The 21,972-nt window shown below is 53.0% G+C and overlaps 1 protein-coding gene across 1 annotated transcript; it reads left to right on the top strand.

Moving 5' to 3' along the window:
• The first annotated feature begins 1,677 nt into the window (after nucleotides 1-1,677).
• On the top strand, nucleotides 1,678-14,430 carry EEF1A2 (eukaryotic translation elongation factor 1 alpha 2). Its single transcript, XM_057400936.1, has 8 exons — nucleotides 1,678-1,834; nucleotides 3,113-3,323; nucleotides 6,909-7,088; nucleotides 7,950-8,246; nucleotides 11,573-11,723; nucleotides 12,654-12,910; nucleotides 12,987-13,221; nucleotides 14,083-14,430. The coding sequence occupies exons 2-8, from the start codon at nucleotides 3,180-3,182 to the stop codon at nucleotides 14,208-14,210; spliced, it is 1,392 nt and encodes a 463-aa protein (XP_057256919.1). The 5' UTR covers nucleotides 1,678-1,834; nucleotides 3,113-3,179; the 3' UTR covers nucleotides 14,211-14,430.
• The last annotated feature ends 7,542 nt before the right edge of the window (nucleotides 14,431-21,972 follow it).

Genomic DNA, 21,972 nt, shown 5'->3' with positions numbered 1-21,972 from the left:
TCTCCACTAAGGCTGAAGCCTTCATTAGCAAATGCAGCCCTGCTGAGGGCAGTTCCCAGGCTGCTTGTATAAAAATGGGACATTATTTCTTGGCAAAACACTGAAATATGGATAGAAAGAATAAGGGATTCCTATACCCATCCCTCCTCTGTGTTACCGCGCTTAGTGCCTGTCCCCAGCCCATCCAGACCTGGGGTAACACCACTGCTCCTACCCCAACACAAGGCTGGGTCAATCCCTTTAAATTCTTAAAAGCCTTCCTCTTGGAAGTTTGTTTTTCCTGGTACTCAGTGCATTCATGTTGCACAAGGAATGCTGCATAGAAGGAAAAGATATCTTCCCTAAGGTCTCCTTTTAAGTGTTAATGAGAGGTCAGGGGCATTTACATCATGGGTAAGTTTTTAACCCTTGGATTATGAAGGTAAGTCCCTTCATAAGAGCACCTAAGAGTACCTGATTGAGCTGTTGTATGCACTGGAAGGATGGTCTGGGCCATAAAATTACACAGCTTGATGCAGAATTGGCTTTCTCCTGACCTGTATTTTGGGACACAGAAGATCTTGCATTAGCCTTGTGATTGTGCAGCTGACACTGGGATAAATATCCTGACCACTACGTGTCATCTGGTTTTATGCAAAGAAAGTTTCATGGTATTACTGAAGGAGATTGCTTATGGTTTCCTGGTCCTCCAAGGGCTTGAAGCACATTAAATTAGATGCTGTTAATAAACCTTGAGCCTTGAGCAGTGAATGTATGTGTTGCAAGTGTGTTTGCCCTGAGCACCGTGCGGGGACCCCTCTTTTCCTCACAGTGCATGTGGGAAACCAGCCCTTTTGCACCATTGGTCCCAGGAGGGCGGAGCAAGGGCTGGATACTCGGTGGTCCTAGGCCTCCATCCAATCCCAGCCCTATTCCTTCACCCCCAGGCTGCCAGAGAGGGTCCAGGCCCCACTTAGCCTCCATCTGTGCCACTCCCCCTGGACCGGCACTTCCATCATATCTCCTGTCTTCCAAAAAGACCTTCCTTCCATCTCCCTCTATTCCTCCATCTTTCTCCCATCCCTGTATCTCCAGCCTCTCCATCTCCCTCTCATGCCTTTCTCTTCCACCTCTGTCATCTCTCCATCTTTGATCCTTCCACCTTCCTCCCATTCCTCTGTCCTCCATCCTGCTATCTCGCTCTGACCTCTGTCTTCCATCCTTTCATCTTGCCATCCCTCCATCTTCTACCCCTCCATCTCTTCCCCACCTCTCAATTTCTCTCATTTCTACATTTTCCCCATCCCTCCATCTTCCTCCATCCCTTTATCTCCCATCCTTCAACCTCCTTCCCATCCTTCTCCATCTTCCTATCTTTATCACCCATCCCTCCATTTTTCCCATCCCTCCATCTTCTTCCCATCCCTTTACCACCTATCCTTCCTCCTGCTTCCCATCCCTTCATTTTCCACCCCTCCATTTCTCCCGTCCTTCTGTTCTTCCCATCCCTCCATCCTCCACCCTTCCATCTCTCCCCCACCTATTCATTTCTCCCATCCCTCCATCTTCCTCCATCCCTTCATTACCCATCCTTCCACCTCCTTCCCATCCCTCCACCTTCCCTCCCATCCCCATCCTCCGTCTCTCTCCCCGCCTAGCCCCGCTCCCTCCCTTCCTCCTCCTCCTCCCCCCGGCGCGCCTCCTCCTCCTCCTCCTCCCCCGCCCGGTACCGCATTGCCGTAGTGTGGGGGGGCCGCTGCATTGCGCTGCCGCCGTCAATAGGTGGGCCCCTCCCGGGGAGATAAAGCCGCCGGAGCCCAAGCTGGCAGCCTCTGCTGCCCCGACCGCCGCTCCGGTAAGAGCTCCGGGCCCCCGGCGGGGATCGGGCCCCTCCGCACCGAGGGGGGGGACACTGGGTGGTGATGATGGTGGGGGTCCTGCCCCAGGGTGTTCGATGCGCATCCCCCCCTGTGTGCTATATGGGGTGCTGCTGTATGGGGTGGGGGTACCCCCGGGTAGGGAGGGAGAGAGGATGGGGCCGGGCCGTTCCTTCATCCCGCAGGTGCCGCTTCCCGCAGGTGGGAATTACCCTGCTCCCCCTCGCCCAGCCATTAGCGCCTTGGGGAGGAGGAGGAAAACAACAATAATAGAGTAAAATGAAACCCCGCTCCCCAGAGCGGTCCCGTATCTCCCACCCTGGGTGCTGGGATGTGCCCGGGGCAGAGGCACCCGGATCCGGGGTGCGGGTATCCCTGCGGAGCTGCAAAATGGCCAGATCCAGGCGGGAGCCGCTCAAGGGCAGCGCAGGGACGGAGCTCTCGCTGCCCAGGGAGGCTTCTCGCAGCGGGGTATCATTGCCCGCATGACTGAATCGCCGCTAGAGCAGCAAACTCCTCCTGACCTCCTTTAGTTCTAAGGGCTGATTCGTGAAATGGGATTTGATTAGACCCCAAACGAAAGCTCCTGATCGCGCCGGCTTTGCGCAGCAGCCGCAGAGCCATGGGAACGCGGGGAGATGCCACAACAGCTCCTTGGATTTGTGTTCCCATCCTTTTCCCTCTCTTTCGTCCTGATTCATGGCAGCAAAATACAACAAACCCCCCCCTCTGCAGGCTCAGCCCTGCTCTGGGGACCAGGCGAGGGCTATTTTTGTCCATCCCATTTTGCGGTCACCATGTTGTCACCCGAACCGTGCATGGGTTGGGAATGGTGAGGGCAGCTCATAGGGCCGGGCACCCACAGCTCCTCCCAGGGGTACCTACAACATGGAGGAGATGCCCTCGGGTTTGGAAAGACCGAGAAGGCAGCAGCAGCAGGCAAAGGAAGGTTTTCCAGGGAGGAAGGGCACCTTCGAGGCACCGATGACGTAGCCCTGGGGGTCTCCATGGAGGGCAGGACGTTGACAGAAGAGGCATCTTGCTGAGGCTTGGAGGATGTGCACGGTGGCCAGAAATAGCCCGGCTGGCTCCATCCCAGCACGGGCAGAGCTGCCAGACAAGGCTGGGCACCCCCAGCCGGGATGGGGCACATGGTCCAGCGGGAAGGTGGGGCGAGGGGAGGAGAGCTGCCCTCGATGGGTTGGGAAGGGGCTGTCACAGGGGCTCTTCTGACGCGCCTGCCTCTTCCCCTGCAGCCTCCCAAACCCCACAACTGCATTCCCATCGCCGCCCGCCCCAGCCAGCCCCACGTAGCCCAGCAGCATGGGGAAGGAGAAGACGCACATCAACATCGTCGTCATTGGGCATGTGGACTCTGGGAAATCCACCACCACCGGGCACCTCATCTACAAATGCGGGGGCATTGACAAAAGGACCATTGAGAAATTCGAGAAGGAAGCTGCTGAGGTGAGGAGCCCATCCTGCAGCATTCCCCCCATCCCACAGCCCCATCCGCAGGGATGCTCCACACTGACACCCCCACATGTGCCCCTTTTTCCCGTTATCCTGGTGCTGCCCTTCTCTTTCTCCCTTTGTTCCCATCTATTTTTCTCCCTCTGCACCCCTGGGTCTTCCTGACTTTTCTCTGGCCTTGGGAAAATAGGGCATTTGGGTGCTTGCCACCCTCTTCTCCAGAGCTGGGATACTCCATGCTGCAGGCTGGTAATGAGGGCATGGACATGGTGAAGTCTGCGAGATGGGTTAGGGAACCGGTGGTCATCAATAGGGTTCTGGAAGGGCCACAGACCAGGGCATGAAATTCCTTCTAAATATTGCACATAAGGAGGAAAACCGGATAATCCCTCATTGCCCAGTGCAGAGCTCTCTGAATTTCACTCTGAAGCATGTCCTGCCAGTGCCTGCTGGGCACAAGGTCCTGCATCAGCTGGACCACTCCTTTGATCCAGTTTAAAAGCCCCATTCCCATTTTCCTCGGGCAGGGGGCCTGACATGTTGCAGTATTGGTGGCCTTTAATACAGAAAAGCTGGCATGAAGCAGGAGCATTTAAATTAAGTTCTTTTGTTTAGTGGTGGCATTTATAGCCATTTAATAGTGGATGCTGTCACTCATAAAGCACCACCCAATGCCTATAATGTGGCAAACGCAGAGATGAAAGAGGAAGAAATAATGCTGGGAATCAAAACGTGAACTGGAAGCTCTCGGAAATTAATGATGGTAAATTCTAGAGAGGTGGGTGAGCCGGGAAAAGCCCGGCTGTTATTGATAGGGCAGATCTGCTCTCTCAGAAGATGACTTGTCGTCATCATTCCAGGAATCTTTAATGCAGATAGCCCTCCATATTTTTGCTGGATCAGATCCCACATTCACAGGGAAAAGAGGAGGTTTGCAGAGCTGCCACCCTTATTTAAGCGTTTTGGTGTCTGTCTTAACCCTTTAAATCTGCTGATAGCATCCGAGCTAAACCGCCCATTTTCCTGCCTCACTGCCAGCCCTTTTCCCCAGCCTTTAAGCAAAGATCTTCCTCAGACAAAATGACCCCTCTCCCCCCTATTCCAAAATGATCCCCCCATAGATTCCCCCTCCCTTTACCTATAGATTGGCTATGGCTTGATGAGGTTCTTGTGGATGCGATTGCGGCTATTTGGATGGAACAGACACTTCCACTGACTTGCTGGAATATGCGGGGACTGGGAGCTGCTATTAATAGCCTATTGACTGAGCTTTCCGACTCCATTTTCTGGTGCAGGGCTGGGGAAGGGTTTTCTTCCATTAGGTGGCATTCATAGGAAATGGAAGCCTGCCTGCACCCAAAAAGCCAGCAAAAAACCCCAGGGGCTGATGGGGGGGAGGTTATATAAAAGAGAAAGGATTTTTCCTCTTGTCTTTTGACTCCAAGGTAATGGAATCTCCCAAAGACGAGTTGTGCTATGAAAAAATAAAGGAAGAGATCCGTATTTGTGGTCTCCAGCTAGAAAGCTGTCCCTGTGCTGGAGTTCAGGCAAGGAAAAGCAGGCTCTTTCTGGCCCTGAACAGGGAAGGTATTGTGCAAAGCTAGATAATACCCTGGTTTTTGCAACAACAGCTCTGGGTAACTGAATCCACCCCGTGAAAGGAGGGAAACAGTTTGCTAAATAAAAGATCTCATTTGTCTTCAAGTTCCGTGCGATGCCCAGTTCTGGGGGGGGTTCACATGATGAGAGGCTGTTTGTGTGTGTGGATGTGGTCCCTGTGATCAGGTGCTGATTCCCACTCAGTTCCTATGGGAGAGCTGGGGGGGGCTCTGCTCTGTGCCTCAGTTTCCCCATGCAGAAGGGAAGGAATAGGCTGCTGATGGGTGGGAGGCTGTGGGATGTGCTGGTTGAGCTCCTGCCCAAGATCTGCCTATTATAAAGGACAAAATCCTTGGTGCATCTCCACCTTTTCCAGCAATAAATGAGCACACTCGAATGCCCCCCTCCCTTTCTTCCTTGGCAAGAGAGGGATTTGATGTGCATGCTGGAAAGGGTTAACCCCCACGCTCCTGCTCTTCCCCCTCACTAAGCCAGATGCCAGGAGGATGCTTAGGAGCAGGGATTTGATTCTGGATTTTTCCATGCCTGGAATGCCCTTCCTGCAGGCTCGAGAGCTCCCAGCTGCCCATCAGAGATGGGGCATCACCCTCTTGACCGGCATCCCCTCTGAGGACGAGGAGGTTTGCTCCTGGCTCGAGGATTTTGCCAGTAATCCTCCAGAGCAAGCTGCAAAGTCATCGCAGCGCTCGGCTCTTACGTAAACCAGGCGGCACCATTAACTGAGCACCTTAATTCCTTGTGCTGAATTGTGCGGCCGTGGGGCTGGAGTGTGGGAGCCAGGGCCGTGGGGTGGGCAGGGTGGGTTGGGATGTGATGCTGCATTAGGCTTCTCGGCGAGGCTCATCGCTGACGCTGCCCGCAGTCGGGAAGCGCTTCCCTCTGGAGCAGTGATTTATAATTGGCCAGGATGCATTGATCCTCCAGAAGGAGCTGCGGCTGCAGAGGACACTGGGATGGGTGGGTGGGAGTGGGGTACTGCAGCTCTGTCCTTGCACAGTGGTGGGAGCCCATTAAATCATCTGCAAATGACCTAAATTCCATTTTCCATCTTAAAAAAAACCCTTGCATCCGAGGCCAAGAGCTGATGGTTGATGCCCATTAATCCTTTGCTTCAGCCAGGCTCCCCAGGCTGCCCCAGCACACAGCATGGTCACCAAGGGGGAGGTCTTGTCCTGCCTCATCTCCCTGTTGACAGGATCCCAGCTCAGATTGGGAGCATCACTCCAATGCTGGGGGGGGGAATTCAACCTCTCCATGATGTCAAAGAACACTGACCCAAAGGTGAAAGGGCTTCAGAAGTAGCGCTGTGGTTTTACCAAGGAATGTGCTTTATCACAGGATGGATTTACTGTAGCTAATCCCCCCCAGCAGCGTTTTATGCATTACAATGTTGGCTGAGATTTTGGCCATTTGGCAACGACAGTTGGTCTGGCTGCAGCTCGCAGGAGCTCGTCGTGTGAATTTGCACACTCTGTGGCAAGAATCAGTCCCGGTTCTGCTCTGCTCATAGCAACCATCTCGCATTTTAATTCCCTTTTAACCCCTTCTCCTCCTCCACGCCACCAGTTCTAGGCTCATCCATGCAGCAATCCCCTTTCCCACAAAGCAGCTGCCTCACAGCATCAGTTAAGAGATTAAAATACAATGAGAAGCTTCCATCACTGCTGTAGAGTGCTGTAGCATCATCATTTCCCAGCAGCAGTGCATGACCATGGAGGAGACCTCATGGGTCACTGGCTCCAGATCTTGCCCGTCAAGCCCCTTTCAAATTCACTTCACAGCTCTTCTGGTTGAGAAACACATTGAGAATAATATCTCCTGTATTTGTTGTAAATGGATCACGGATGCCATTGAGTTTAGGGAAATTTGCCTTCAATGTCTGCATTGTGACCCTCTGGTACTTGAGCCTGGGATATGGGCTTGGGTTTTCTCACTGGTTCTTGCTTTCATGTTGGCCAGATGGGGAAGGGGTCCTTCAAATACGCCTGGGTGCTGGACAAGCTGAAGGCTGAGCGTGAGCGTGGCATCACCATTGACATCTCGCTGTGGAAGTTCGAGACCACCAAGTACTACATCACCATCATTGATGCGCCTGGCCACAGGGACTTCATCAAGAACATGATCACCGGCACCTCCCAGGTGAGGAATGGTGGCCAGGAGTTGGGGGGCTGCTGGAGATGGGAAGCTGAGAGTTGCTGACAAGCCCAGGGTCATGTAGGTGCTGTTGGAGTCCTTTTGGAGGAGGTGGGGATGAATACGGCCTCTCTGGCCGGTGGGATGCTGTGATCTACAGGCTTTTGTGTGAGGATACCTCCACATTATTTTAGCCGACAAAACTTCCAACAGTCCATTAGGTTTTATTGGCTAAAGGAAACTCCATGGATCTTTTCTCCTTCCTTTTACTTGAAACGTCTATTTTTGTCCCATAAACCACATCATATTGCCAAACTCAATGGTCTACCTATCCAGAGCAGAGTAATTTCTCCTCACCACACTGCAGAATATTCCTGAATCTCCCAGTCATTGATGGGTGCTGGATGAGCCCCATTGCATGCCCAATAAGATTCCCATTGCAACGCCAGTTGTGCTGGGCATGACTTTCTGTCAAACCCAGGCATGTTCTGCTGTGGGCTCTGGGTACAGGAGTATCCTGGGTTGCCATGGTTGGAGTCTCACCCATCACCCAGGGAGATTATTTGCAAGGCTTCAGTAATTTTAGATACCACCTAGTCTGAGCACCTCTGCATGATCAAGATGAGGTCCTGGTTAGAGTGACGCACTCTGATTTCCAGCCCACGTTGCAAACCCATGCCTAGTGGGCAAGTCTGAGGTAGCACAGTTAGGTCAGTTTTGAGGTAGATCTGCAGGGTTATGGGTAGCAACTGGTGGGAATCTGGTCCAAGCCATGAGTAGGAGTCATCAAGGACTCACTCAGGGAATTACTCACCAGGAGCATCGTTCTCCGGGAGCAGAAGCCATTCATTAGCTCTCTCCTCCCAGGCTGACTGCGCTGTCCTGATTGTCGCTGCCGGCGTTGGTGAGTTTGAAGCTGGTATCTCCAAGAACGGGCAGACCCGTGAGCACGCTCTGCTGGCCTACACGCTGGGGGTGAAGCAGCTCATCGTGGGCATCAACAAGATGGATTCCACGGAGCCCCCGTACAGCGAGAAGCGCTACGATGAGATCGTCAAGGAGGTCAGCGCCTACATCAAGAAGATCGGCTACAACCCAGCCACAGTTCCCTTCGTGCCCATCTCGGGCTGGCATGGAGACAACATGCTGGAGCCTTCTCCCAATGTAAGTGTGGGTTGTGTTAGACTTCTCCCCCGTATCCAGAGTATCCTGGTCCAGGTTGAAGCTGACGTCCATGCTCTGAAAGCCACAGGCACGTTTCATGTACCCATCATGGTAATGGCCCATGTTGCCAGCATAGATGTGTTTGTCACGTAGCTCCGATTGCACCAAGCTGGGATGAATGGGTGCACTGCTGATGGGCACACTGGTTGCTGTACCGGGGCCTAAACATGAGCATCTTCAGGAGATGATCTCCATGGCTCTGCCGCTGGGATGCGATTTGAAGGTTTCGCATCATCAGACCCATGGTAACATTAGAACCATCCGCAGCAATTGTCACTCTCAGCAGGAACATCGTGTGTGGTTTTAGGACATTGTTTTCTGAGGGAAAGAACACGATGTGGTCACAGGCTTGGAATGGCTCCCACCACGCAGCAGGGCTCTGTCGTGTTGGGTTTTGGGTACCCTTTCCCTTCGGAGCTGTACACCACTACAGTGGCTGCACCTCCAGTCCCAGTGCTGACATCTCGCTTCTTAAGGTGGCTTTTTCTTGAGGAGGTACCAGGTTTCCCATGCCAAACCCATGGCTTCCTGGAGCATCCATTTGGTGCTGCTCCTTGCCCAGTCCATTTTTACAGTGCATCAGTGATGCTGCTGGTGGGGATACAAAAGCAGGGTGGGCCCTTGCCATTATTTCATATGACAGCAGGGAAGAAAGAAGAGCTTAGAGAAGGATGTGGGGTTCTCGGTGACAGGCTGCCAATAACATTTGTTACTCAGACACCGGTTCTTTGGAGGAAAAGCTACCCCAGCTTTAGTCTCCTAAAACATAATGGGCTGGAAAGTTGTGGCCAGAGGAAGGTCCCTGCTCTCTTGCTGCTTCTGGGTGACCTTGAAGTTGCTTCGACCAGAAATCCTTAGCAATCTCTGGTGAAGCTAATGGGAAATTTGATGCTTAAGGGGAATTTAGGGCTTCACTTACGGATTATGGGTCAGGGCTCTGTGACAAGGCACAGAGGCAATGTATGTGTAGAGCAGTGACTGAGGGAGGTCAGGGATCATGAGCCTGTGCTAGAGTGCTGCAATGTAAACTCACACTGTCCTGAAACACAGCTTCTGGGAAGGGCAGCTCGCTTGGGGCTGATTGGAAGGAAGGGATTTTTGGGGTGCTTGGGAGGTTCCCTGCGGAGCAGAGCTGGGATAAAGGTCAGCCACGGCCATGCCAAACCCAGCCACATAGCTCCGGGGTGCCTCAAATCAGACAGGCTCCAAATGTCAGCAGCTGCTGGGCCGGGAAGATGATCCCAAACAGCTCTATTAATAGAGGGGAGGCACAGAACAGGATGGGGCTCAGTGGTCTCCTTCCTCTCGGAGCATGTCCTCAATGCGATGCGCTGCCCAAGAGAAGACGGGAGCTGAAATAACTCAGCCCTTTGCTTGTGTGCTCATCAAGGGACTTATCAGAAAGTGGGGATTAGAGCTGTGACGTCCCTACAGCTCCCGTCACCTCCGGACGAGGGGGATGTGGTGGCACGTCAGGCTGGAGCCAGCTCTGCGTGGGACACTGCAGCCCACGTCCCTGCTGCACATCAGCCTAAGGCCAACTGCTCAAAATGGTGCCTGGGCTGCAACAGCATCAAAGATTCACATTTGGGGGCTTTTTGGGGAGTGGGATTTTATGGGAAGCAGTTTGCTGTTGGTGCAGCTGACAGAACACGGCCGTTTGATGGGGTTCGGGAGACTTTTATCCCATGGGATGCTGCAGCCCAAATGCACCTGATGTGTAGCGCAAAGGAGCGTGGTGGCTGGGAGTGAAGTCTTGATGCTGGGGTGGGTGTGTTGGGATGTTCATGGCCTGGGTAAAATCAGAGAAGGGGAATTGCTTTATAAAATGCACTTGGGGTGCAAGAGAGTTGGAGCTCAGCTGTTATTTATGGGAGCTTGAGCCTGCGGTTTATCCTGACTGGCTGCAGGTTTTGGCCAGATCCTGCTTTTGCCATAGGAATGGTGAACAGGAATTGCTCTTTGGGAAGCAGATCTGGGGAATGGATAAGAGAGGTTTCACTTGGGCGGCCCTAGGAGGCAGCACAAAGCAGGTTTTGCAGATGCTTCTCAACCTGGGGCCATGCAGAGGTTTCCCAGAGTAGATTTGGTCCCAGGAAGTGTCAAAGTGGGAATTTGTCTGATTCTTGAGAAATCAGAAGTTTCCTGGATAAAGCATGGAAAGGAAAGGAAGCTGACCTGGACATGCTTGATGCAGGCTGAATTCCGTGGCTGGACCCATCTCTTTTCCTTGGTCCTTCCCAAAAGCAATGTGGATTGCAGGATAGGAAACCATCCTTGGCATAGCCGTGTCCTCCAACAATAGCTGTGAAACTGGGGGCACTTTGGGGGTCCTATTTCACATTGTGCTACTGGTGCTGGTGCCTAAGGAAAAAGCCACATCCATAACATGTGTGATGGAGTTGCAAATGGGCAGTGTTTTACAGCTGAGTGGGAAAATACTGTCTAAACCTCCCTGTTCAGAGGCAGGGGAATGACCTTGCATTGGCTGATCCATGTTTGTTGTATTGGGATACAACAGAGACCGTTCAGACCCAGGACTGGATTTGTCTTGCTGGCAAGCAACTGGTGTTGGTACAGCTTCCAGCTGTGCAGCATCACCCCAAGAAAGCACTGGGGTTCCCTGCATCAAACCATGGCCTCTGCTGAGCACATTTCCATACCTCTCTGCCCCTTTTCTGGCCAATTTTAGCTTCAAGGCTCCAATTTAGAGCAGGAGCAGAGAGCACCTGTGCTAAAGGACCCTGCCCCTCTGCAGCCTTGGTGCAAGCAGCAGGTTTCCAGCATCCTCCCAAGCCAGGGTTTAAAATCCAGACTCTGGAGTGGTGATGGCAGGAGGGAGTGGGGGGAAGCATCTGCCTGGGGCTTGCCTTGAGGAAACTTCATTCCCAGGTCTGAAGGTTGGCTGCTCTGTAGCTGGGATATGGCTGGAGACGCTGTAGTCCCTATGCTGGAGGCATCACTGCTGGGGAGCAGGATCCAGGCAGCTGGCACAGCACCATGGGTTGGTGTTGGAAAAGGGGGCTCTGAGTTTGCTGGTTTTAACCAATTCCATCCCTTTTCTCCTGTTAATGGATGTTTTGCACGTTTCTGGAAAGGGGGGAAATTGAGCAGAAATGTTCAAGGCTGGGTTGGATGGGGCTTGGAGTAACCTGCTCTAGTGGAAGGGGTCCCTGCCCATGGCAGGGGTTGGAACTGGATGAACTTAAAGGTCCCTTCATCCCAAAGCAGTCTGGGATTCTATATTGTTGCTGCTCTGTTTGCAGATGCCTTGGTTCAAAGGCTGGAAGGTGGAGCGCAAGGAAGGCAATGCCAGTGGGGTGTCCCTCTTGGAGGCCCTGGACACCATCCTGCCCCCAACCCGCCCCACAGATAAACCCCTGCGTCTGCCCCTCCAGGATGTCTACAAGATTGGAGGTGAGCAACAGCCTTGCCACTGCTTTAACCGGAGTCTTTGTTCCATGGGAATTTAGGAATGACATTTCCAGGCATTGGGAACCTGGAGGGATTGAGCTCTGAAACTCTTCTGGGGAGAAGGGTGGCTGGTGCCTGATGGCTTGGCCACGGTCTGCTGTTGCTTCCCAAATGCTGGTGTCCATCATCAGCACCTCCATGTGCTGAGCTGGAACCCACTGCCAGCCATGTAGGGAGCACAGTGGCCGGCGCGTCTGCCTGTCCCTCTGGAGCAGTGATGGGGACACTCTTCTGAGCTATAAATACCCCATGAGCTCTCTGCCCTGCTGACTCCCTGGCACGGCCATTTCCAGCCCTTTTCCACACTTTTCCAAGGACACGTGCGCTGCGGAAACCAGGCAGGGATTGAACATGGGTGAACATGGGCTTTTTAAGACAGTATTGTGCTTGCAATGGAGATGAAAGGTGGTGAGAAGGTCTGTGTCCTCCTCTAGCTCGGCTGGGACAAAGAGAGATGGTTTCACTGTGAGGCAGGTCCTTAGAGAGCAGAGACACCATGGGAAGATGGGAGGTAGCAGCATCACGGTGGATGTAGAGGAGCAGATGGGTCCACCCGAACTCCTCAGTCTCTTTTCAAGGAGGAGATGCCACTACTTATACAAAGGAAGAGCTTTCAGGACACATGGGTTGCTCAGGGCCTTCTGATGACGGTGTTACTTGTTTTTTACAAAACACTGGGTAGAAAGGATGGATTTCAGGTATTTTTGGAGACCCTAATGTTGTTCTTGCAGCTAAAAACTGGGGGGGTTCGGGGACAAGAAGCGAACATGATGAAAAGCCCTGGAGATGTCTTGCTTTTGCTGCAGTCAGGCATTGGTCCAGGGGTGTTCCAAGCAGCTTCCATCTTGCTCTGCTCTGTCCTTGTCTCTGAAGGTATTGGCACAGTCCCCGTTGGCCGAGTGGAGACCGGCATCCTGCGGCCCGGCATGGTGGTCACCTTCGCGCCCGTGAACATCACCACCGAGGTGAAGTCGGTGGAGATGCACCACGAGGCCCTGAGCGAGGCTCTGCCTGGGGACAACGTTGGCTTTAACGTGAAGAACGTCTCCGTCAAGGACATCCGCCGCGGGAACGTGTGTGGGGACAGCAAGTCGGACCCCCCGCAGGAGGCTGCGCAGTTCACGTCTCAGGTCAGCACAGCACCGTGCGTGCTTTATCCCTGTCCCCCTGCTCCCAGCCTTGTCCTGACGCCCCTCTGCCCCCCAGGTGATCATCCTGAACCACCCCGGCCAGATCAGCGCCGGGTACTCGCCCGTCATTGACTGCCACACCGCTCACATCGCCTGCAAGTTCGCCGAGCTGAAGGAGAAGATCGACCGGCGCTCGGGCAAGAAGCTGGAGGACAACCCCAAGTCCCTGAAATCGGGTGATGCGGCCATTGTGGAGATGATTCCCGGCAAGCCGATGTGTGTGGAGAGCTTCTCCCAGTACCCACCCCTTGGTAAGGGAATGGCTCTTTGGAGGTGTCCTGTGGAGGAGGAGGGAGGGTCTGCGGGTGTAGAGCTCACACCAGATGTGCTGAGCCTGCCCCAGTATCCCCAACAGTTAGACTGGGGATGGAGCTGAGGAGGTTTTGTTGCTCCCTCATGACCTGAGGGTGCAAAACTGATGCATGAACTGTCTTAGGGCTGGTGGGATGGAACAGGCTCAGTGCTGAGCTGGGTTTCTGAAGGCAAGGCTGGGATTTTCCCTCTGGGAGCAACAGGACCTTTCCTTCAAGGTTATTAAACCCTGCTCATTTCTGGATGCAAAACCATTTTCCAGCTTCCCCATCTCTGCCCTAAAACACAACTGGTCTGGGGAAGAAAGAGAGAAGTTTGCTCAGAGAGGTCACCTCCGAATGCAAGGAGGTTCTTGGATGATGTTGCACGTCTGGAAGCTTTAGCAAAGGCAGGAAGAGTTGGGGCTGTTCAGCCTGGAGAAGAGAGCCTGCATGGAGACGTCAGAGCAGCTTCTGATATTTGAAGGGGGTTAAAAGGATGCTAGGGAGGGACTCTTCATCAGGGACTGGAGTGACAGGACAAGGGGTGGTGGGTTCAAATGGAAACGGGAAGTTCAGGCTGGAGATAAGGCAGAAGCTCTTCCCTGTGAGGGTGCTGAGGCACTGGCACAGGGTGCCCAGAGAAGCTGTGGCTGCCCCATCCCTGGCAGTGTTCAAGGCCAGGTTGGACACAGGGGCTTGGAGCAAGCTGCTCCAGTGGAGGGGGTCCCTGCCCGTGGCAGTGATTGGAGCTGGAGGAGCTTTAAGGTCCCTTCAACCCAAACCATTCCATGATGCTATGTTCCCCGCTCCTCCCCACAGGCCGCTTCGCTGTCCGTGACATGCGGCAGACCGTGGCTGTGGGCGTCATCAAGAACGTGGAGAAGAAGAGCGGTGGGGCCGGGAAAGTCACCAAGTCTGCCCAGAAGGCCCAGAAGGCTGGAAAATGAATCGTGGGCTCCCAGTGCATCGCGCAGAAACCATCCCTGACACCAGGACGCTGCCACCGTCTCCCCCGGGCGCACGTGTGCACATCAGCTTGTAAGAGTTTATATGTCAACGACTGGATGCTCACCATTAAGGTCCAGTGGAAATTCTTTAAAAGGAAAAGCATGTTCCAGCGTTTGTGAGGCTTCATGTTAATTTTACCAATAAAACTGGTACAACATCCACAGTGGAAAAAAAAAACAAACAACCCAAATAATCACCCCCCTTTTCCCCAAAAATACCCCAAACCAGACCAACCAACCCAAAAGGCATTGAGCTCTGTGTGTGCGTCTGTCATTGACAGGGGATGGATTTGGTGGGGCTTATGTGCCCATCCCACTTAGAGTAGAAGGTGCGGATGGGCACAGGAAGGGCTGGGGTAGAAATGCAGAGGAAGGAAGAGAATTGGGCACCCATATTCCAGGTGGCACCAAGGTCTCTCACCCTGACCAGTGGAGGTATCTGGGCTGATTCCCCCAGCCTAGAGCAGAGGCTGCTCTTACAGCAGTTCTGATGCTCTCCTTCACCTGCTCAACCCTCGAATATCGATTATCAGGGCCTTCATTTCTCCATGCAAAAGAAGCTTAAGTTACCTCCTGAAGTTACGCCATTTAGAGAAAGAAAACATCATACCCATCCTCATGGAAGGGCTAGACCATTCCTTTGGTGTTTTATAAAACCCCATCATTCTGGGAGAAGTGGCCAAAGCTGCCTTCTCCCTACACACTCCTCACCTCACACATGCTGGATCCCCTCAGCCCTTTCCAAACACCACAACAGGAAGGTTTCTCCCTGCCTGAAGCCATGTGCTGGAGCCCAGATGTGACTCAGGGCTCCCAAGGAGCCCCAAAGCTCGTGGTCTTCACCCAAGATGGTGTTACTGGCTCCCATTGCAAACTTGCAGCCCCGGGTGAGGTGTGCACCTCTCCCTGCTCTCCTTAGTGCAACTGGCCCTGTCCAAAGGGTTGTGGCTGCCAAGTGGCTGGGACTGACCAAATGCAATAGGAGCTGTGCGGGGGGAAAGGGTGGAAGTGGGATGTGGTACAGCAGGGCTGGGAGATGGAGGGAGGAAGTGTGATGACGCTGCTCCTTCCCCCGCCACAGCACCCTAGGGACACTTCCAAGGGCCATCTCTTCCCTGAAGGTGGGGTGAGCAGCATGCTGGGGCATCCTGAGGTTGTCCATGCTCCTGACTTTGCTTTTAGGAGGAGCCACAGCGCTGGGAGTGGATGCCCATGGAACCATGGCATCATGCATCTTCCCAGGGGAGCTCCGTAGCTCAAGTATCAGCACTGTTTTGTTGCAGGAGCCCTTAATGATCCTCATTAACACCTGATGCTCTGCAGCACTAAGTGTCCCCAGGCAGAGCCTCAAGGAGCAGACAACAAGCTGAACTACAGAGAGCTCTGCATGAAGTCACCCACTGCTGCCCACTCCCCCAGCACCATCCCTATCCCATGTCCTCGTCTGACAGCAGATGGACATGTACCAAGCCACATTCCCCAAAGCTCTAAGCACAGGATACTGAGGCTCTCCATCCCTCTTCACATTCCCAGCATCAACCAGCTTCTTCCTAAGAAACCCATTTGATGCCCAAGGTCTTTGCAGTATTTGGGCTCTAGGAAGTGCCATGTTCTTGGCATGCCACAAATTGAAAGGGACCTTGGGATCCCTATAGGCACAGCACAACAGCAGGAGAAGGCTGGTTTTCCCACTGATAGTTTACTCTCATTTTCCAGCTCCTCCTGCATTTCCTAGCTCCCAAAGGCATGTTGTCCTTGACCCAGCCCAGCAGACTTGTGCCCCTTCCTGGGTACTTCCAAGCAGGGCAGGAGAACATCATCATGTGCATGCTTTATCTCCATCCTTCAAAGCAGCAGGAACAGGAGCTCCTGTGGGAGCATCCCTCTTGTGCTGTTGAGGAACCTCTAGCTCTCTGGTCCCCAGTGGCAGCCGGTCCCTGGCACAGCAGGAGTGGGCACAGCCTTGGGGTGAGGTGAGGGATGGAGAACAGCAGGTACAAAGTTTACACCTGGTCCTTTGCAACTATTTCAAAAGCAAACCCAGGTCTGACAAAACCACAGCTCCATTTCCATAGAAACCTGCTGGGAGCTGGGGAGGATGCTCAGGGAGCAATGCACAAGCGGTGCCGTAATCACCGGTGTAACTGCAGAAGAGGGAAACGGGAACCCCAGAGGATCGAACTCAAACCTGCTGATGGCTCACAGCAGGTCCACGTTTTCAGCTTGATTTCAGTACGGTAAATACCCCAGGTAATCCACAGGGTCAGAAAGGAGAGTTAGGGCCTGCAGTGAGATGTCTGCATCAGCAGCATCTCCTGTTTTGGGAGGTTTGGGTCAAGCTCTGTAGAGAGACAGGATTAGCAGGAATATTCTGATTTAGACTCATTGCAAATGAGGAGGCTCAAATCAGAAAATCAAGGATGCCGAATGCTGGGGCTCTCAAATGAATCCTGGACTTGCCTCCACCCAAACCTCGCATCTGAAGACTCATTGTAAGTCTGTGTTTTGCCATTAGAACAATGACCCATCATGTGCAGATCACTGCCTGACCCCACCAGGCTTGCAGGCACAGAGGGGATGATGCTTTGCTTGGCATAGATGACCCACTTTGGGGTTCTACTTCAAGGATAAGCAACCCTCATTTACCCTGAAGTGGGTCACAGATGGCTTCTGGCAAACCTTGCAGCAAACTCAAGTGGATTCGTGAGCCATCAGCACCATGTGGGAGCAGGTGGGTGCTGTGTGGTCCATGGCTGGTGATATACAGGTGATACATAGGGCAGTGATGGCGAGATGCGTTTTAAAGCACTGATTTCTCCTCCAATTCCCCTCTGCCATGGCCAGGAGAGCCAGGACCTCATAGCTGAGAACTTGGAAGCATTTTTCCTAGCAGCTTGGTTGCTTTTGGAGGCATTTTCTATCACTCTCCTCCCTGCAGGCGAGGATGCTTCCTCTCCGTAGCAGCCTCAGCGATGCCATCTCGTGGAAACAGGGACAAAGTCCTTCTGGAGCAGCTGCCAAGGAGAGGAAATCCAGTCCCACGTCCCACCTCTGCAAAACGTGGTCCTGGCAGGCAGCGCATCCATAGCGACGCAAAGGGAGCTGCAAAGTGCTTGTTGTCATTTCTGTGGGGACCAGAGCTTGCAAATGTGATTGTGTTACCTGAAACTTAAAGCTTGCGAAGGGGAAAGTTACTAGAGGTTGTGGGAAAGCCAAGAAGCACCAGGGCTGGCTCTGCTGTCCTCCTGCGGATCAGCTCGAGAGGTTGGTTGAGAAACCAATGGAGCTGGAAGGAAAAGGAAGGAGAGGAGTGTGCAGTGGGGCTGGATGTGAATCAGCATCCAGCTTCCAAAAGGCACATCATCTCCATAATGCAAGCGCTGACAGCTCATTGGGGTTTCCTGACGGAGAATGAAAGACCCCACGAATGGGACCATCCACCAAAGCATGAGCAGACACCTCTGCTTATCCTTAGCCTGGTTCTGGATGCTCTCATGGTACCCACTGGAGAAGGAGCAATGAGTAACTTCCCCTTCTTCCCTACCTCTACCCCTGTAGCTGTGTGCTGTTAATAATTTAAGGCAGGTTTCCTTCACCCACCGGAGCTGATTGGCCAACTCAGCAGACGCTTGGGATGCTCTGAAACATTTATAAGGCTTTTGCAAGGCTGCAAGTGGAATCCGTGCTGCGGATGCTGAGCTGGAGGAATTCGAGCCGCCCGCTGCCCTCCTTCTGCACTTGGAGGCGAGTTATAGCATCAGCTGCAACCCCGGGGCACAGCCCTGCATAAACCCAGCGCAGGCAGCATGTCACCAGGCATGCATGGCAGCTTGGCCACGCAAGAAAGCCGTTTCAGTTAAGGATTTCATTTCCCAATGCTCCCTTCATCTGTCATCAGTCACCCAGTGTGTTTTGCTGAACCTTAACCCCACTTTGGCAGTGAGGTCCTGCCTTTCTCGTGTTGAGTTTAAAGTCTTGATGACATCTGGAGCATCTCAAAAGCATTTGAAAACACATATGGGGGAAGACTAAACGGAGCTCTCCTGACCTTCCATTCCTTTCCTACTACCTTGGAAGCTGATGCCACTGGCTCCAGGGAGGCCAAGGTTCACTCTAGCCCCCTCAACACCAGCATCACCAGAGGACATCACCCAAGTGAGTCCTGCCATCACCTGCTGCTGACGGAGGTGCTGAATCATCTATGGCAGAGGTGGAAATGATGCGGATGCAGCCTGAAGTCCATGATTACGTGACCTCAGAAAGTGAGTTCATCACTGACCAACATCTTTTCCTATGGCTGTGTCCCAGCAGCAGCCACTTGCCTTCTCCTTGGGCAGTTTCACAGCATGTTTCACATTACTAAGCTGCTTTGCCAGTGGGTAGCTCTCCGTCCATCCAGCATGGACATAAATCACTGCTGCTCGTGTTGCTGGGCTTGGCCTCTGTTCTGGATCAGACCTGCATGGTGCTGAGCCCCTGTGTCTGAGCAAATGGAGTTGGGGCACTCACACTGACCTGGGTAGGAGTTTTGCTCTCCCTGGGCTTTTCATCCTTGGGACTGGCTTTCTATACACTAAGCAGGAGTAAGCAGGACTGGGGGAAAAGACTGATGGGGGCAGAGGAGAACCTCAAACTTCTGCATCCCCCCATATAAGACTCACATTCTCAGTGGGAGCCTCATTTGGCAGCCAGGGGAGCACAAAGCAGCAGCTCTGGCCAGGGCAATGCACCATGCCCCATCCTCTTCTTGGCTTGTACCTTCAGCCCAGCACAAAGATATTGCTGATCTCAAGGAGAAACCTGAGCTATAACACAGCTCGGGCAGCAGCTTCCAGCCAGACCTCCTTGTGGGGTATCATTTAACCATAACTCCATCAGAGAGGTACTGCAGCATCTTCAAATGATTAATTCTAGCTCGTTCACAAGCACTCCTTTGCTACCTGTACATTTAGGGTGGTCTGATGATGCCCAGTATAAATGATCCCTAATCACCCCTTCCTGCCTGGCACTATTTCCATGCCTTATATCTGCTAAATGCTTTTGGCAACCCCAGCCAGCTGCAGCGAGCGCCTGCCCTGCGAGCACTTAGGAGTGATGAGTCTGGAAGCAGCCAGCTTTTGGGATGGGGAATGAAAGAAAGGGGAATAGGGGAGGATGACCTCCACATATCACCTCTGCAGGGTGATGATGGTGTGACAGCAGCCACTGGGCAAAGGCTGCTGGTTTCTGAGCCTGTGTTTTGGCATGGAGTGGGAGTACAGAGGGGTTTGTAGCCTGTGACAGCCCCTGCTCACGCATCAGTGTGACGGGAAAGGAAGATCCTCTCCGCTGTGTGCCAGCTCCAAGGACACAGCACTCATTTCTTCCCCGGCACAGACCTGAAGGACCATGGTAACAAGTGAGGGCAGCCCGTGCCAGGCAGGAGGTGGCTGTGATTAATGGAGCTGCACTGACCTCTTGGATGCTTTGAGCAATTCCCATTAGAGCAATTGCTGGGAAGGAAGCGTGCTGCTGCAGGTCAATGGTGCTTTGGTGCCTCAGGACACCTCCAGCCATAGATCTTCATGAGGATCAGGGAATGGGAACAGGGAGGGATGGCTGAAACTGGCCACATCTTGAGGGGGAGCTAACTCCCTCTTGCAGGGTGGCCTGGGCAGCTGAGCCATTGCCAGCAGCTTGCCACCAGGCTACAACCACAGCTCTCTTCTAACACCACCTCCCCTGCTCTGCACGCTGGCTGCGGGCACAAGCGAGCACACGGTGATGCTGAACGAGAGGTTTTGCAGGCACAGCCTGAGTGTCCGGATGCCCAGAGGACAGGAACATCCTTTGGAGCAGTGTGAGCAAGACAAAGTTGGGAGAACAAAACAGGAGCTGCATGAAAATTAGGCTGGGAGTGAGGAATGTCATCCTGCGGACACAGCATCCCCTCACCCCAGCTCAGCCCTGCCTGCCGTGGCAAGCACTCAGGCACTGGGATGCTTAGCAAAGCCTTGCTGTTAGTCTGGTGCTCCCCACATGGGATCCAAAGGGAGCCCACAAAGAACCAGTTCCAGGAGCAGCAGAACCAGTTTCCAATGGATTCGTGGTTTGAAAAGTCGTAGGTGAGTTCTCTGATGTCCAATACAGCTGTGTGCATGCATCAGCAGCTTCCTCAGTGGGGAGATGCCAGGGTTTCTGTCCTCCCTCTGATCCCATATCCTCAACTTGTAGCAAGCTGAAGTGGCCTCCCTGCATTTAATAAACTAAGATAAACATTGCCCTTAAGCTCTGCAGTTATTAAAGGTGGGAAGAGAGAGGCAGATGCACGCACCAGCCTCCCTCAGGACCTCGGGCTAAAGATAACTAAACCATAAACCCTCGCCCCTCCATGTTCCCTTGATTTCCCAGGTGCCCAGGCTGGAAGAGTGAAGCGAGCCTGCAGCAAAACTCGTGGTGCAGAGGAGCTATGGATGTAGTTACTTCAGGAGTTTTCCTGCATACGACACGCTCTGCACTGTGACAGGAGCTTGGGGACAGCCACATCTCCCTGGCACTTTCCTAACTTGCAGTTTTGAACCTGGGTCAAAAGCAACCCCCTTAATTAAACCCAAACCCTAATCCTCCCTCTAACATCTTTTAAAAGGGAAAAAGTTACGTAAAAGACTTAAAAAGCAGACTTTTATATTTAGAAGGTCTTTTACATCTTTCTTTCAATCACGAAGTTTGGAAGGTGCCTCCCCTCCTAAGCCAGGACACCTGGGACCATTTGGAGCCTATTCATTAAGTACAGATTAAAGCACAGCTGTGCTCCGCATCTCTCACATAAGAGGTGTCAGGGTTGTTAGCTATTTCAGGATGGGCTTTTTTCTTCCCGATGACAACCTTCAGGCCCTAAATATTCATATAGGTTCCAATTCAGCTTTGAAGTTGGTGGGAGGTGGGTGCTTGAGTGGGAACAATGCACCTAATGGGCTTTGTGGAACTGGGTCCCAGCCAGGATGCGGTCATGGTCCTTGGAGGTGTCTTACTGCAGAGCAGAGTCACGCAGAGCCGAACCCCAAGCTTCTGAGAGTTGGAAGAGCTCCCATCTAAAACCAGGTTAGTTTTATTGCCTTAAAGATCTATGTTGTGAAGAGCAAAGCACTGGTTTGGAGAAACTGAAAGGGGGTTACTGATGGGAAGCCTTCCAAGTCAATCCACATCCCTGAGGGTCACCTCAAGGAGTTCACGTTGGCCTACAGGTGGAGGGACACGGTCCTGGAGCCACCTTGTCTCAAGGAATGATGTATAAGAGCACAGAGGACAGCAATTGGTGTCACCCAAGCTTGTGGTCCTTGTAGGTGCAGGAGGAGGCAGCAAACTAAGGGGGTCAGGAGGAAGAATGTGAGTGCTGAAGACATGAGGAATGACTGAGAGAGCTGAATTTATGGAGTCTGGGAAAAGGAAGGCTCAGGGGCAACATGGTCACAGGATAAAAATGCCTTCAAGGTAGCACCATAAATGAAGAGAGGGAATTGTGCGTGGTCTCGAAGGAGGCTGGGCAAGAGGCAGAGCTGGAGGTAACGAAGGAAGCGTGTGGTGTAGAGATGGGGAAGGAGACCTGATCCATGGGGATTTTGCCAGGGGAAGGGTCTGCGGAAGGGTGAGCAGTGCAGAAGCAAAGTGGTCCCAAGGTGCTTGGGGAAATGGGGTGGATGCTGGCCTTTGTGTGACCAAAGGG

Source organism: Pezoporus wallicus, unplaced genomic scaffold (genome assembly GCF_028554395.1).
Source record: "Pezoporus wallicus isolate ANWC-B61680 ecotype Strahan unplaced genomic scaffold, APGP_CSIRO_Pwel_v1 contig_11133, whole genome shotgun sequence".
NCBI lineage: Eukaryota > Metazoa > Chordata > Aves > Psittaciformes > Psittacidae > Pezoporus > Pezoporus wallicus.
This window is presented reverse-complemented; position numbering and strand designations above follow the sequence as displayed.